Source organism: Tetranychus urticae, chromosome 3 (assembly GCF_039701765.1).
Source record: "Tetranychus urticae isolate SD_2017Ah chromosome 3, NJAU_TeUrti_SD_1.0, whole genome shotgun sequence".
NCBI lineage: Eukaryota > Metazoa > Arthropoda > Arachnida > Trombidiformes > Tetranychidae > Tetranychus > Tetranychus urticae.
The window spans coordinates 835397-851272 of NC_142960.1; the positions used below are offsets into that span (position 1 = coordinate 835397).

The window sequence follows — 15876 nt, forward strand, 5'->3', positions numbered from 1 at the left end:
TGAATAAAAATATCTTGCTTTTGATTGAAATGTCATTGATTGGAATACAATTCATGTAATTCAATTCGAAATGATCAAAGTGACGAAAAATCATTCTATTCATCATTCTATTGAATTAAAGTTTCAAAATATTATCATATTATTTTCAATTATAAATCAAAAAATCAAAAACTGAAAATCGTTTTCAAAAATTGAAAGCTTCGTTAAAATGTTTAGTAATCTGTTTCAAAAATCAATGATTATTTTCCGTCTTGTCATCCACTTATTAATAACTGACGAATCTTATTACATATGCCAGCCATTGCGCTGTATTAGGCCAAAAGCTTGTTGACAAGATGATCTATTGTGACTAAATATTTTATATTTACAATATTCCACCGTCTGAATCAACTGCTTCAAAGCAGTAAGTAAAGAAAGACGTTGAAAAAGTATTAAGCAGAGAGTTACTCTTTGGTATTATGTCATTGTTTTGTCAATTGTCTTACAGACGATTGTTTTCAATCGACTCTTGATTGTAAACAATGCAAAGCACGAGATTTTAAGTTAATTGGTATCATTGTATTGTCAAATAAAATCAATTGTTAAACGCCATTTATGCTTCTTATCTATTCATTGTAACACTCAACAACCGCCGTAATAAAAAAATCTAGACTAATTGTTTACAAACGATCAATATTTTGGCACATTGTACATATGTAAACAAACTCGCGATCAAATAATCACAATTATGTTGTTTATTAGTGCAATTCTGTTTATTAAAATCTTCAATGTAGAAAGTATTGAAGTTTCAAATAACGTTTGCTCAATTCCTAGTGATTTTAGGTTTGATTGCAACCCAGATGATCCAAGTAACAAGGAAACGTGTGAGTCAAGGGGTTGTTGTTGGTATCCTAATAAAGGTGCGGTTTGTTTACAATTTATTTATATTGTCTTATTTTATATATTTACTTAAAAGTAATTACCATTGAATCTATCAAATTTTCGTTTATTAGTCTATTAATAATTAATCTGTTTCTTGTGTAGATGACAATGGATCACCAAAGTGTTTTTTCCCAACCAATTACCAAGGATATGTGATCAAAGAGATTGAAAACAGAGAAAATGGAGTTACAGTTAGACTGACACGCAATTCCAGTTCTGGATTACCTCAGGATATATCTAATGTGAATGTGGAAGTGATTGGCCTTGACAATGAACGAGTTCGGATACGATTGGTCGACGCTGATGCTTCGAGATTTGAAGTGCCCATGCCTTTTCTCAATGTATCACAGTCAACCATCAATTCCCCTCTATACTCAATCAAAATAAACAGAGATACTGGAAACCTGCAAATCACCCGTCAATCTACTGGAACTTCAATCTTCAATGTTGATCTATCCAAGCTAATATATGCCAATCAGTTCATCCAATTATCGTCACTTCTTGTGAACAATTTTCTCTATGGTTTAGGAGAACATAAAGACACTTTCAGAAAGACTATCGATGGTTGGAAAAGATATAATTTGTTTGCTGGTGGAACCAATCCCACTGAAAATATCAATTTGTATGCATCTTATCCATTTTACTTGATGATTGAACCAGACAATCAAGCGCACGGAGTATTCTTGCTCAATAGCAATGCTATGGACATAATAACTCAACCAGCTCCAGCAATAACATGGAGAACCATTGGTGGTATTTTAGACTTTTTCATATTTCTTGGACCAACAGCACCTCAAGTCATCCGTCAAAATGTCAACTTGATTGGACGACCAGTAATGCAGCCATACTGGTCTCTTGGTTTCCATTTGTGTCGATATGATTACAAAAGTACCAACAAAACTCGGGAAACCTTTTTTAGAAATATTCAAGCTGGAATACCTATTGAGACTCAGTGGAATGACATTGACTACATGGACCGGTACAATGATTTCACTGTTGATCCAGTAAATTTTGCTGGTTTATCTGACTTTGTCAATGAGCTACATTCCATGAGGTTACACTACGTACTGATAATGGTAAGCTGTAAGTTTTAACACACCATTTCCAGAATAAATCCACTTCTCTACTAAACACTAATAATGTATCAAATTATTCAATAGGATGCCGGTGTTAGCGGTTCAGAACCTCCTGGAAGCTACCCTCCTCTTGATGATGGCAAAAAAGACGATATATTCATCAAAAATGAGTCAGGTGAAATTTTCCTTGGTCGAGTTTGGAATTTTGAAACAACTGCATTCCCTGATTTCACAAATCCTGCAACATTAAATTATTGGACGAAACAATTTATTGACTTGAAGAACCAAGTTGATTATGATGGTGTTTGGATCGACATGAATGAGCCCTATAACTTCCACCAGATTATGCCATGTCCTAATAATAGTTATGAATATCCACCTTATACTCCAGGAATTCAGCCTTTAAACAATAATACTATTTGTATGTCTTGTAAGCAACATGGTGGCCTTCATTACGATGTTCACAGTTTGTTTGGTTTACTCGAAACTGTCGCTACCTACGAGTAAGTTGATTCAAAATTTCAGAAAGATTAAGATCATTTAATATCACTTATTTTCGTCCATTTCTTTTTGATTGCAGGGCTGTTAAAAATATAACTGGAATTCGACCTTTCATATTGTCTCGTTCAACATTCCCATCCCAGGGTCATTATGGATCACATTGGTCTGGTGACATTCGATCTACATGGGATTTCATGAAATATTCAATCTCAAGTAAATTTAACTTAGTCGGCTCATTTTGAAATGACCTAAAACCATGATCTTTGGGTTTTTTAAACATTAGTTTATTAAATTGGAAAATTTAGATTTAGTATGGTTAATCTGGAAAGATCACAGAGTTTAACTTGATTTGACCATCAAAAAGCATTCATGAAAGACTGGCTTTTTGTGTTTAATCAGCTAATAATCAGTTATATTAGATTAGCAACATGAATTCTGATTTGAATTTAGAATAAACATATTCTTATTTTCAGATCATTTTTATTTCTAAATTTAGTTTTTGTCTAGGTTTATATTTTTAAGTTTTATTCACAGAATCTTAATTTCTTTTTCACTCTATTTACAGATATGCTGGAATTTAATATTTACGGAATTCCCATGATTGGTAGTGATATTTGTGGATTTGCTGGGAACACGACTGAACAGCTGTGTATGAGATGGTCTTCACTTGGAGCTTTTTATCCTTTCTCTCGTAACCACAATGATTTTGATACTATTGAACAAGATCCAGTTGCATTAGGACCCAAAGTTGTCGCTGCTACCAAGTATGCTGTCAATTTGCGTTATCGTTTGCTGCCCTACCTCTACACCTTGTTTCATGAGGCACATACAAAGGGTGATACCGTAGCTCGACCTATTTTCTTCGAGTTCCCTTTGGACGTTAATACTTATTCAATCGAAACATCATTCATGTGGGGTTCTGGAATTCTCATTGTCCCAATCTTAGAGCCAGATACGAAAACTGTTAATGCATATTTCCCTGAAGGATTTTGGTATGACTTTGAGAGTCTCAAACTATCTGTCAAAAGTACTGGTCGATATGAAAACATTACAATTGATGATGACAAAATTGGTGTGTACGCTCGAGGTGGATCAATCATTCCTGGTTACTTGGTAACAGCAATGTCTATTGCTGATTTATCAGAACTTCCAGGCTATCTCTTCATATTTCTTGACTCTTCAGGTCAAGCATCTGGTTCTTGGTTCTCAGATGACGGACAATCGATTGAAAACATTCAAAATGGTGAATACACTTACAGTCATTGTAAAGCCTCTCTGGTAAGTAACGAAATTATTTTGAAAGATATTATAATTTGATCATCATCGATCTAGCTTCAATCTTTCAGTTACTTTAATCCTAATCTATTTATTTCATTTCTCTCTTAGAATAAAATTTCTTGCGATTATGAAAATGTTTTTACTGCTAATAACTTCAAAATTGGTGGAATCATGCTGGTTGGAGTTGATAAAAAGCCTACAAGTGTGTTATTCAATGGAACACAAATAGATTCGTATTTCTATTCAGACGAAAATCACGCTCTAAAAATTGATTCCACAGAAGTTTTTGAACGATTGCAATCATTCAATGTTGATTTGTCATACAACTGAGTTTGATGAATTTAGATTACTGAATATCTTTATTGATTGATCTTGATTGACGACAAAAACCTTAAAGATGGATTTCGTTTTATTGAAAAAATAACTACTAAATAGTTGACTAATTTTAACAGAAATATACTTTATTCAAAATGCTGGGCAAGAAGTACAAACTTTTTTCGAAATTAAACTGATTTATCAGATATTAGTAGATATTCGTGAAAGATTAATCACTGTTCACTTGGGATTCGGATGCTTCGTTTTGATTCTCCGAAACGGCTGTGCTTTTACGTGCAGCTTTCAAGCAAAACAAGTTACTTGCAACAAGCAATTGGCCCATTATACTGATTCCAAACCATGAACTGATCAAACTACCACTTAGAATAAGATAATCGTGAAGAGGAAATTCTGCTTTACTCTCGATTAATGAATCAGATTCAGATGAAACTTTGAGATGTAATACCAGACTCTCTTCACCTTTTGAAACATCTTCAACGGTTTTGGACATTTTGAATGAATATTGAACTGAACTGCACATTGGTTGGATAACAAGAGATTGACATTGTTTATAAATTTCTAGTAGAGTGCCATTATTCTCATTGAACATTGCATTGAAGCGAATTTCACTCGTCTGTATGTACTTTTCTAAAGAAACTGTAGTTTCGGGGAAAAGCAATCCTGTTTGGTCAATCGAATTAGCGTTTAGACAATCTTCAAATGTTTGACGTCGATTATAATCTTTGCACATTGTTTTGTAAGGAGAAGGCAATAAGTTCTCCGTGTGTTTTGTGAAACCAATTCCATGTGAAATTTGTTTTCCTGGAGTAAGAGATGAATAAGCATAAAGACTGTCATCTTCAACCAAAGCCTTTTCTGGATAAATTAAATTCAATAACATAACCGTCGCATTCAATTTGAAACTTATCAAGTAATTTGCATTAGAGACAATTGCTTCAGATCGTGATACTTTCAATGGTAGACCAGATGAGTCTAGACATCTCAATATGAGAACTAAGCACCAAGAAGAAGCTTCACTAATCAACTTGCATTTTCCAGTCTTTAGAGGGTCTTCTTTAGATCCCGCCATTTTAAGTCGTCTTATGAACATTTCAGGTGCATACGAATGATTAGCAATATCTGATAAACGTAAATATGGACCAAAATATTTTGAAAATATTAAAGGATTAGTTAAATGGCCATCACAATCATTTTTAACTGAAAATTGTCTGCAAACTTCATCGAATCGGGATTTATATTTTGTTTGTAAAATCACAGGATCCAATGCAAATTGATACGGAACTTTAATTCTGATCTCCGGCAATTCAATTTCATTCGGAATGTAGTGTGTCTTTTCTTTACGAACATTGAATTCCTGGAAATTTTGAGTCATTAAATAGAATTGCCAAGCGAATAAAGCGATACAAATGGCACGAATTGAAACTGTTAGGGTTGATTTCAGACAAACGATCATTTCTCTCTTCTCTACACCTTTCTTTGTAAGTTTGGCTTTAAATGGTCATTTCAATGAGATTAAGTTTATCAACTAGTTCAGAATTAAGTCGACTTTGTTGAATCATTTAGTCGATATTTTTGGTCAATGATTGAACCATTAATGCAATTGTATTTAACTTTTTTTGCTCAACCTTTAACTTCTCATCAATCATTTTACACTTGGAGTGTATACCAATAATAATAATTATTTAATAATGTTCAGTTATCACTCAGAAAATGCACCATAGTGGAAATAGCTCATTCCCACTATTTATCGAGTAGTCAATCTCATGATTTTTACCCTTAATAGACCTAGTTTTATTCAGATTTTTATTTAAAATTAATTCTTGGAGTTTTTTGATTAAAATTTCACGAACAAAAGTTGAATCAAGTTGTATTATAATAATAAAATAATCATTTTGGTTTCACCATTTGTTTGATAAAAGATGTTAAATTTTAAGGTTGATCATCTCGATAAAACAGACTTTCTGGGTTTTTATTTCAACTTTCAATTGTTTAAAATTATTTTATCAATTTCTTTATACAATGAATCAGGAATCCATGAATTGTACCTCATTTTATTATTTTATTAATTTTCTCTTTTATTTTTACTCTCTTCAGCCTTTTTAAATTTGGATCGATTAACTATTACATTGAAAATGGATCTTAAAATTCGGCGAAAATTGATTAATTTTGTAATTACAAAGAATTGTCACATGAACAATGAATGCAAAATATCTGGTCTTTATGGTCATGAAATGACGTTTATTGGAACAATGCAATTTGAATTGATCTAAAATCGATTTTACAATTCATGACCTTCCCTTGTAAGTAGTTATATAACGTCCTCTTCGAGGACGACTTGGTTTTTCCAGGACAGTCCGCTTCCAGGTCAATGATACCGTAAGACGGTGTTAGTTTTTTTCCGAGAAAAAAATGAAACTTTTTTTAATGAAAATAAATAGAAAAAATGAAAATGAAAATTAATAGAAAAAATGAAAATGAAATTAATACAAAATTAAAGCCCTCGGCTTGAGTCTCTGAGCTCGAGCTCTCTAACTCGCCTCTCGACCCAATCCAGGTACCGGTCCAAGAATTCTTCCCTCGGGAAGCCAAAAGCTCTCTGACATCGGTGGTCGATGTATGTTATGAACTGGTCCTTCTCGGCCAGTTCAGTTTTTACCTCCGCTACCTCAGCTCGTAGCTCCTGGTTCCTGGTTTGGAGGCGCTGGTTTTGGACCAGCAGCCTCTCGATCCTCGCCTCTTGATCCTCATAGGACCGGATTTTTTCAATGGCCGTCCTGAATGGCGTACAAATGAGGGGACAGCAATCAGGGCTGACTCCAAATGAGTTAAAACTCTACCGAGTTGAACTGATAGAGGTGATGATGGACTGCAAAGAGAAAAAAGGTTATTAAAAGGTCAAAAGTGAATTAAATTAAAAAAGTACTTACCTTACTTAGTTACTTAAGTCTGAAAAAATCATTCAATGAATTGGATAAGATTTTATGAAAAACCATTCGCTCGCCCTCATTGGATTTATGCTTTGCCTTTGAACTTGGAAATACAGAACTTTCCGCATCTTATCTGATACGCACTGGTGACAAAACAGATAAATTCTCATTATCATTATCTCGAAATGAACGATATAATCCCTATAATCAGTCCATTTTATAAGTTCTCTTATTACAATGTTGGGTTAGTCTAATAAATAGTTAATGGTATACTGATATTTCAATAGAAATATACTTTATTCAAAATGCTGTGCAAGAATTACAAACATTTTCAAAATTAAACCAATGTATCAAAGTAGAGTAGGGCAAGATTAATCATTGTTTATTTGGGGTTCATTGTTTCATCCTGATGCTCCGAAACGACTGGACTTTTACGTTCAACGGCCAAGCAAAACAAGTTACTTGCAACAAGCAATTGGCCCATTATGCTTATGCCAAACCATGTACTGATCAAACTACCACTTAAAATGATATAATCGGAAAGAGGAAATTCTGGTTTACTCTCTGTTAATGAATCAGGTTTAGATGAAACGCTGAAATGTAATATAGCCTTCTCTTCTCCCTTTGAAACATCTTCAATGGTTTTGGTCATTTTGAATGAATATTGAACTGAATTGCAAATTGGTTGATTGACGATAGATTGACATTGTTTATAAATTTCTAGTAGCGTGCCATTATCCTTATTGAACATTGCATTGAAGCGTATTTCACTTGCCTTTCTATACTTCTCTAAAGAAACTGTAGTTCCAGGGAAAAGCAATCCTGTTTGATCAATCGAATTAGCGTTTAGACAATCCTCAAATGTTTGGCGTTGATTATAATCTTTGCACATTGTTTTGTACGGAGCAGACAATAAGTTTTCAGTGTGTTTTGTGAAGTGGATTACATGTGTAATTTGTTTTCCTGGAGTTAAGGATGAGTAAGCATAAAGACTGTCATCTCCAACTGCAGCTTTACCAGGATAAATTAGATTCAATAACATAACCGTCGCATTCAATTTGAAACTAAGCAGGTGATTCGCATTAGAAACAACCACTTCAGATCGTGACACTTTCAAGGGTAAATCAGATGAGTCCAGACATTTCAATATGAGAACCAAGCACGAAGAAGAAGCTTCACTAATCAATTTGCATTTTCCCGTCTTTAGAGCGTTTTCTCTGGACCCAACCACAGTAACTCGTCTTATGAACATTTCAGGTGCATACGAATAATTAGCGATATCAGACAAACGTAAATATGGACCGAAGGATTTTGAAAATAAAATGGGATTCGTTAAATGGCCATCACAATCCTTTTTAGCTGAAAAATGCCTGCAAATTTCATCAAATTGGGTTTTATATTTTGATTTTATAATCACTGGATCTAATGCAAATTGATACGGAACTTTAATTCTGATTTCTGGCAATTCAATTTCATTCGGAATGTATTTTTTAACTTTTGTACTAACATTGAATTCCTGGAAATTTTGAGTCAATAAATAGAATTGCCAAGCGAATAAAGCGATACAAATTGCTCGGATTGAAACTGTGAGAGTCGATTTAAGAAAAAAGATCATTTCTTTTTCCTCTTTACCTTTCTTCGAAAGTTTCACTTTAAATGAGATAAAGTTTATAATAGTTCAGACTTATGTCGACTTTGTTGAATCATTTAGTCAATATCTTTGCTCAATGATTTAACCATGAATGCAATTGTATTTAGCTTTTTGCTCAGCCTTTAACTTCTCATCAATCATTAAACACTTTGATTGATTTGTTTTTCATTTTGGTCTATTTGCAAATTGTTTGAGCAAAGATGTTAAATTTTAAGGTTGATCGTCTCAATGAAACAGATTTTCTGGGTTTTTATTTCAACTTTTATTGTCGAAAATTATTTAATCAATTTCTTTACACAATGAATCAGGAATCCATGAATTGTTCCTCGTTTTATCTATTTTATTAATTTTCTATTTTTTACTTTGTTACTTTTTTCAATCCTTTTGCATTTTGATTGATTAATTATTACATTGAAAATGGATCGTAAAATTGTTTACAATTTGGCAAAAATTGAATAATTTTTGTGATTAACAAAGAATCGTCACATGAACAATGGCTAAAATATCTGTTCTTTGATTGAAATATCATTTATCAATAGTTCTCGAGGCAATGAAATATTTCATAAAATGAATCACAATAAAATTGGATAAGATTATGAATAACCATTCGCTCACCTTCATTGGATTTCATTGCTTTATCTTTGATCTGATCGAAAATCGGAAATACACTACTTTCCGAATCTTATCTAAGATGCACTGATAACAAAAAAAGATAAATGATCATTAGATGATTATCTGTAAAATTTTCTTGGAAATCAACCAATTGGTTGAGAATCGACTCTAACCCTAGGTCCATTCCCTTGGAATCCAGTGCGATTCCCACAAAACGCCATCTCTACGTTTTTGCTACCAATTCATTAATATTTGTCAGCAAGTCCTTTGACTTCAAGCATCTGATTTCTAGAGACCAAAAATTTGTCAGATTGATATCATTGTTATTATAATGCATCGTAATAAATAGAAGACACAAAAAATATAATCTGTTCAGTCTATCATTAGATATCTTTTATATCACACCATCAAAAGTATTGATAATCAAGATGAAGGCTTACATAAAAATAAACCTTTCAGGTGGCTTGAGAGATACTAAAACCAGTTTTTATGATAACAACTGCTAGCTATTGTCTTATGTAGTCTGTTCAAAGTCTAACGTAAATATATCAGTGTATCAAAATATTCATGATTAAGATTGAGGCTTACGTAAATGTAAAGCATTCTGGTGGCCTAAAAGATATAATTTTTTTAAGATAAAAAAACCAGTTTTATGGTAATAATAACTGATTACTTTGGTTTTATTTACTTCTTGCTATTTTGATACAGTATTATGATATAATATTATGATTTGATAATATGATAATGCAACCAGAAACTTCCTATCTTATGAGTCATAAGCTATGAGTAACTTATGCTTGAAGTTTCACCAATCCTGAGCTTCTATTCAGAATTCTAACTCATTCAGTTTCATTCATTTTATATCTTATGTGATAACACTTTTCAGTGCATTATAATTCGGCATTGACCTTTACCAGCAATGAATAGCGTCTGACTGTCAGTTCCAATCAAGCAAACATAGCAATGATGTGACACAAACTTCATAAATATTATAGTTCATAATTAAATGAATGAAGTGGTTTTCAAATACCAAATAAAGGTAAATAAGTAAATGACCCATGAATGAACTCTGAAACTCGAAGAGCGAATTGGAAGACTCTTGTAGAAATCTTTTTTCAGACAAATGCTCCCTACTGATATTGATTTGAAATGAAAAGAAAAATGGCAATTTAATCACTATTGGAACATCATCGTTACTAATAGTGATTAGATTGATCAGAACTGATGACAGCGTAGCTAATTTGTTGACGTTTTTACACAAATGAGGGCTTAAGAATCGATGCTTTAAGAAATTTCAAGTGACACTTTTAATCATTTAAGAATCACGAAACTCATGATAATCTTTAAATGCTTGTCTATTCCTTTTCTGTTAGTCACTTGAGTATCATTTTTAATCAAATCGATTAATAATCAATATATAATAGATTGCTCTACCTCTACTCGTGGATTATACATATCATTTAATCATGTATATTGACAAGGATATGAAAGATTAAAGTCAATTGATCAGCGTAAAAGTAAACGCACAAAATATAATGATTTAGTTTTGCGATATTGTTGATGTGTAAACGTACTTTTGTTGTTTTACAAGCTTCATCGAGTTGAATTGAGGAATGAAGTTTAATTCAAAGATTGTTAATATTTTATCATTAATCTCATTGAGTTGGTTAGCTGGTTTAAATTCATTTCCGTTTCATCGTGAACCCTCTCATCATGAATCGTCAAATCGTTTAATTGTCATCTCATTTGATGGCTTCAGAGGTGACTATTTATCGCCCATTTTGACGCCAAACTTATGGTCGATCATGAAAAATGGTGTTACTGGGTCAATGTTTCCTATGTTTCCAAGCAAAACATTTCCTAATCATTTTTCAATCGCAACTGGTCTTTACCCCGAGTCTCACGGGATCATCGATAATCGAATGTATGATCCAGAATTCGATGAAGTTTTTAAAAAGACGAACTCAGATCCTAAGTGGTGGGATAATGGATACTCTCTGCCTCTATGGGTAAGTTTCATTTCGTTGACAATTTCCAATAGCAAGCAATGTAAATTTCAAAATATTAATTCTTGTTGCTACATTTTATTATTATTATATTTAAATGTGTAGATCGCCAATGAGCTTTCTGGACACAAAAGCGGAGTCGCCATGTGGCCAGGCTGTTGTACCTCATATCGTGGGCGGTCAGCAAGCTACATGTGCGACTATAATAAAACTATGAGTTTCGAAGAGCGAGCCGATATTGTGTTCAATTGGATGACTCGAAATGACGATCCAGTCAATCTTGCCTTCCTTTACATTAACCAACCCGATTCATCGTCACACGAATATGGACCTTTCAGTAAAAAAGTAATACGACAAATCATGCATGCCGACCAATTCGCAGCTTACTTGTTGGAAGGTTTGAAGAAACGAAATATGTCAGAAAATACAAACATGATATTCTTGAGTGACCATGGAATGAACGAAATCAACAAAAAGACCTCAGTCAATTTAACTCAACTTTTGGATACAAGTTTATTCCGTCAGTTTGGTGGGACACAAGTCATCGGTATCCTTCCAGTTGAAGGTGCATTTAATAAAGTACATAAAATGCTCGTCGATAAAGCATCCAGCAACCATTACAAAGTTTACATTAAATCACAAATTCCAGAAGAATATTTTTACAGGTAAATTGTAGAGATTTTTAAAGTTGAATCGTTTATTAAAATATCTTTTTTTGTAGGAATAATCGTCGAATCATGCCAATAATTATAGAAGCTGAACCTGGTTATGAAATTACATTCAGTGATTGGATTCATGATCAACCTGTTTGGGGCAATCATGGTAATGATAACAGACAATCTGAAATGAGATCATTGTTCATTGGTTACGGGCCTCTTTTTAAACAAGGCTTTAAATTGACTGAATCTGAATTTTTCAACATTGATCTCTACCCATTAATGGCTAAAATATTAAACATTAATATTCATGGTTATTCTTTCAATGGAACTGATAAATTGACCCGACAATTCTTAAATTTTTATTATTGACCAAACGATGTTATTAATACAATGTATTGATATAAAAATGTATTTAAAGATTTATATTTTATTGTAAAATCAAAGATTATTAAAATGAGATATTTTGAATTATAAGTTGCTTATAACTAATATCAATGATTGACAATGGATAATGGTTTCATAGATCTTCTCAAATCAAGTTTAGTTCCAATAAATTCGAGCGTGAAGATTTATCAATTCAAAGGAATTACTCTAAGTTACTGAAACTTTCAAAATGAGAATTACAATTAATGCTATTGCAATTGAATTATTTTTATGTATTATGGAATAAGCATAATTGGCGAGCCATCTGGGTCTTTAGGATCTGATGGAGCTGTGTTTCATCATTTAAAATATCAAAAAAAGGAAAATTATATGAAATTTTCTTCATTTATCTAGATATTAAATACATACTTGATCCTTTTGATTCAGGGATCAATCTGATTGGACGACCACCCGGCCCGGTAACTTGTGCTGATTTAACAGAAACAGAACCAGAAATGTTGAGATCTCGCGGCTTACTACTTACCATTTGGTCCGATCGTGGTTTGATCAGGATTCGACTGTTCATCATTTGGTGCTTCTGTTGATAGTATAATTGGCGAGCCATCTGGGCCTCTAGGATCTGATGGAACTTTGTTTATCAAGTTAAATATCAAAAAAGAGATTATAAATAATTTCTTTATTTATTCATATATTTACTACTTACCCGATACTCCTGATCCAGGAATTAGCATGATTGGAGCACCGGTCTGACCGGTACTTGGTGTGGATTGATCTGAAACTGGGAAAGAAATAGTAATTATGGTGAAGATGAAAATCCAGGTAGCCATGTTAGGTAGTTGTATATCACTTTTCTCACTTCGTAAGCTACAGTCGATCTGTATGTATCTGTATGATTTGAAGAATTTGAGATTGCATGCTTTTATACTTTACTCGAAGTAACTTGAACAATTAAAGCGTAATTTGGGCCTTTGATAAAATTACGTTTAAATACAACAAAAGCTGTGTTTATTTTGATGAATAAGAACATCTTTGCAGGTAACTCTTAAATTTTTCGCTAAATGTCACCATGTAATATTTACATTGTGGCTGCATGAATTTGCATACTGTATGTTTGTTTTAATCTAAGATAGCTGTTCAATCAATGACTGCCTATTCAAATCCCAAATCATATGATAAAAATGAAATATTTTGTATATCGGTAAAGTCCACTGTAGCGCGCTAAGCTCTTAATTATCAACCAGGGTGATATCATTTTAGTTATAAAAAGTATAAGAAAGTGTTTTTTTGACTTTCTAATAATGTGTTCCTCATGTGCACCGATGCTAAGTAGAAAACGAGCTTGGCCTTTTCACGAAAAATTTCTTCTTTCCTTTTGTTGAGCACAACTGATTCAATAGTGCCTCAAGTACATAAATTTCAGCAATCAAAAAAAGATGCAGATAAGTAGGATTTTAACTTGGTAACACAATGTACACGCAGGTGTTCATATTGTCAAGCCATATCGATGTTTACCTAAATGCAGAAGTTTTTAATGTGACTAATGCTCCTATTTTGGCGAGCTAACGTCTTACCTAGTAGGGTAGTTTATTCATTGTTTAGTATCCATTTCGATATCCTCATTTCATAGTTTTTCTGATTCCATGAGAGTAAAATCAATTGATAAACCAGCAATTATATATGTGAAACAGCGAAATGAATAAACTTCTAACTTTTGATCTTTCAAAATAACATTTAATGCTACGTTCAATGAAAAAAATTGATTTAATCTTGAATATGGATCATTTACATCAACTTATCCAGTTTAGTTTTCAATTGCAACGAGCAAATAGATTTCATTTTGAGATGAACAATGATTCAAATTGTTGATTCTTGACCCTTTCCAATTCATCTTGTATGCAAATCTGTTGAATAGAAAGTAAACTTTTTAATTTAAAATCAAATTCTCGTAACAAACTTACATTGACTACATCAATAAGTAACTCATCAAAAGCTTGATGCAAACAAGTGACAACCTAAAATGAAAAAACAAAGATTTAAATAACTCCAAGAAAGGAAACTCAATTATCTTACATATCTCAGTGATTCCGGCATTTCTTTCTTGACTAAACAGACATCATTTGTATCAGCGATTCGAGTCGTTATCAAGTCACCATAACATTTGAATATCTTTTCTTGTATTTGTTTGGGAATTATTTGAGTCTAATTGTTGGAATGGTAAATATTCATGGTTAATGGTCAATGGTTAAAGCAAAGCAAAAATTAAACTTACAAAGCACTTTGAATCTTTCAATTCCTTTGACTGTTCAATTTTCCCCGAAAGCTCAAGCAGTCCACAAAATAATTTAAAATCTTTAATATCATTTGATCCATCGGTGCAATTAAAAATAACAGATAAACTTAAAATAATCAGGCACAACTGCTTCATGTTGAAGTTGAATTAAACTCGTTGAAGCAATGGTGAAATTGAAGCACGATTACATTGGAAAATGAAAGTTGATCAAAATATGCTTCTCAGTATTTGAAATTTACGGTTGACATTGCAAATTATTTTGTCATAAATTTCATTTCAATGATTAACGGATTCAAAATTAATTATCGTTTTACAATGGATTTGATGTCAAAATTTTTATATTTTCAGCTGTAATTTAAAGTTTCATCAAAACAACAAGAAAAACATGAAAAACATGTTCATTAATCATGTATTGTTTAGCTTGTCACAAAGGGAAAATTGTAATCGATGAAAAGTTGACCAGGACAATCCATTTGTTGTCCCAATTAGATTTCATAGTCATCTCATAATGTATTGTTATAACTTATAAGCAACAGTTGGATCGATTAATCAAAGCAATTATTCAATCTCTTTGACAAGTGTTTTCAATGTTTCATAACAAGTTCAGCTTACAAGTTCAATTATTATCATTGAAGGTTTAGTTCAACAACATGGTTAACAAAAGTGACTCTGGGAGGTGGAAACAATCAAATTATAACTTGAAATGTTATGCAAAAACTTAAGGTTATCTCATCTCTACTAAATGTTTCAATGCTAAATCCATTTTCATTTTTTATTATATAATCTTTCATCACAAATGAATTGGTTTCTGGTCAACATAATTATTCGAGTTATCATCAGTGTCACTTTCACGGTCTGTGTTTTAAAATCAATTACTGATCTCAATTATCAGTACGGCTTGTTTCGTATCGCTTTCCATACATCTCACAATGATTCAGGTCTGTTTGAACCGCCTTGCATATCCATCTGCATTAAAGTGAAGTCGCTCATCAATGTGACTTCATTGATTGCACTTTATCCCGGGTTGGTCAAAACAGCCCAACGTATTATTCAAGACAACCAACAATTTTCCAACTGGTCTTTAGATCAACTTATTGAAGATGTTAACCAAGGAGAGCATTTAATTTTTGAAGAATTGACATTATCTCAAATCGCTAAAATCATTGTTCCAATTGAACAGCTTTTTGATGAGTGTCATTATTTGGATGAAAATCTTAGCAATTCACCTTGTGAGG

General features: G+C 32.6%; 4 protein-coding genes across 5 annotated transcripts; 2 read left to right on the top strand and 2 right to left on the bottom strand.

The window, feature by feature from the left end:
* Nucleotides 1–591: 591 nt before the first annotated feature.
* LOC107369198 (lysosomal alpha-glucosidase-like) lies at nt 592–4305 on the top strand. The gene is made up of 6 exons (XM_015937127.3): nt 592–899; nt 1024–1997; nt 2082–2500; nt 2578–2711; nt 3064–3776; nt 3885–4305. The coding sequence occupies exons 1-6, from the start codon at nt 728–730 to the stop codon at nt 4104–4106; spliced, it is 2634 nt and encodes an 877-aa protein (XP_015792613.2). The 5' UTR covers nt 592–727; the 3' UTR covers nt 4107–4305.
* Nucleotides 4306–10854: 6549 nt separating this feature from the next.
* LOC107369211 (bis(5'-adenosyl)-triphosphatase enpp4) lies at nt 10855–12424 on the top strand. Its single transcript, XM_015937141.3, has 3 exons — nt 10855–11311; nt 11414–11973; nt 12030–12424. Exons 1-3 carry the CDS (start codon nt 10916–10918, stop codon nt 12334–12336), a joined length of 1263 nt encoding a protein of 420 aa, XP_015792627.2. The 5' UTR covers nt 10855–10915; the 3' UTR covers nt 12337–12424.
* LOC107369212 (uncharacterized) lies at nt 12375–13262 on the bottom strand. 2 transcript variants are annotated; one of them, XM_015937144.3, is made up of 4 exons: nt 13055–13262; nt 12875–12979; nt 12760–12819; nt 12375–12572 (listed from the first exon to the last, which is right to left on the bottom strand). In XM_015937144.3, the coding sequence occupies exons 1-4, from the start codon at nt 13176–13178 to the stop codon at nt 12559–12561; spliced, it is 303 nt and encodes a 100-aa protein (XP_015792630.2). In that variant the 5' UTR covers nt 13179–13262; the 3' UTR covers nt 12375–12558. The 2 variants fall into 2 exon arrangements, with proteins under 2 accessions (XP_015792630.2, XP_089124925.1); XM_089268799.1 differs by having other exon boundaries at nt 12375–12679; nt 13055–13261.
* Nucleotides 13263–14093: 831 nt separating this feature from the next.
* On the bottom strand, nt 14094–14889 carry LOC107369060 (uncharacterized). The gene is made up of 4 exons (XM_015936972.3): nt 14621–14889; nt 14422–14550; nt 14310–14363; nt 14094–14252 (listed from the first exon to the last, which is right to left on the bottom strand). The coding sequence occupies exons 1-4, from the start codon at nt 14774–14776 to the stop codon at nt 14184–14186; spliced, it is 408 nt and encodes a 135-aa protein (XP_015792458.1). The 5' UTR covers nt 14777–14889; the 3' UTR covers nt 14094–14183.
* Between the last annotated feature and the right edge of the window lie 987 nt (nt 14890–15876).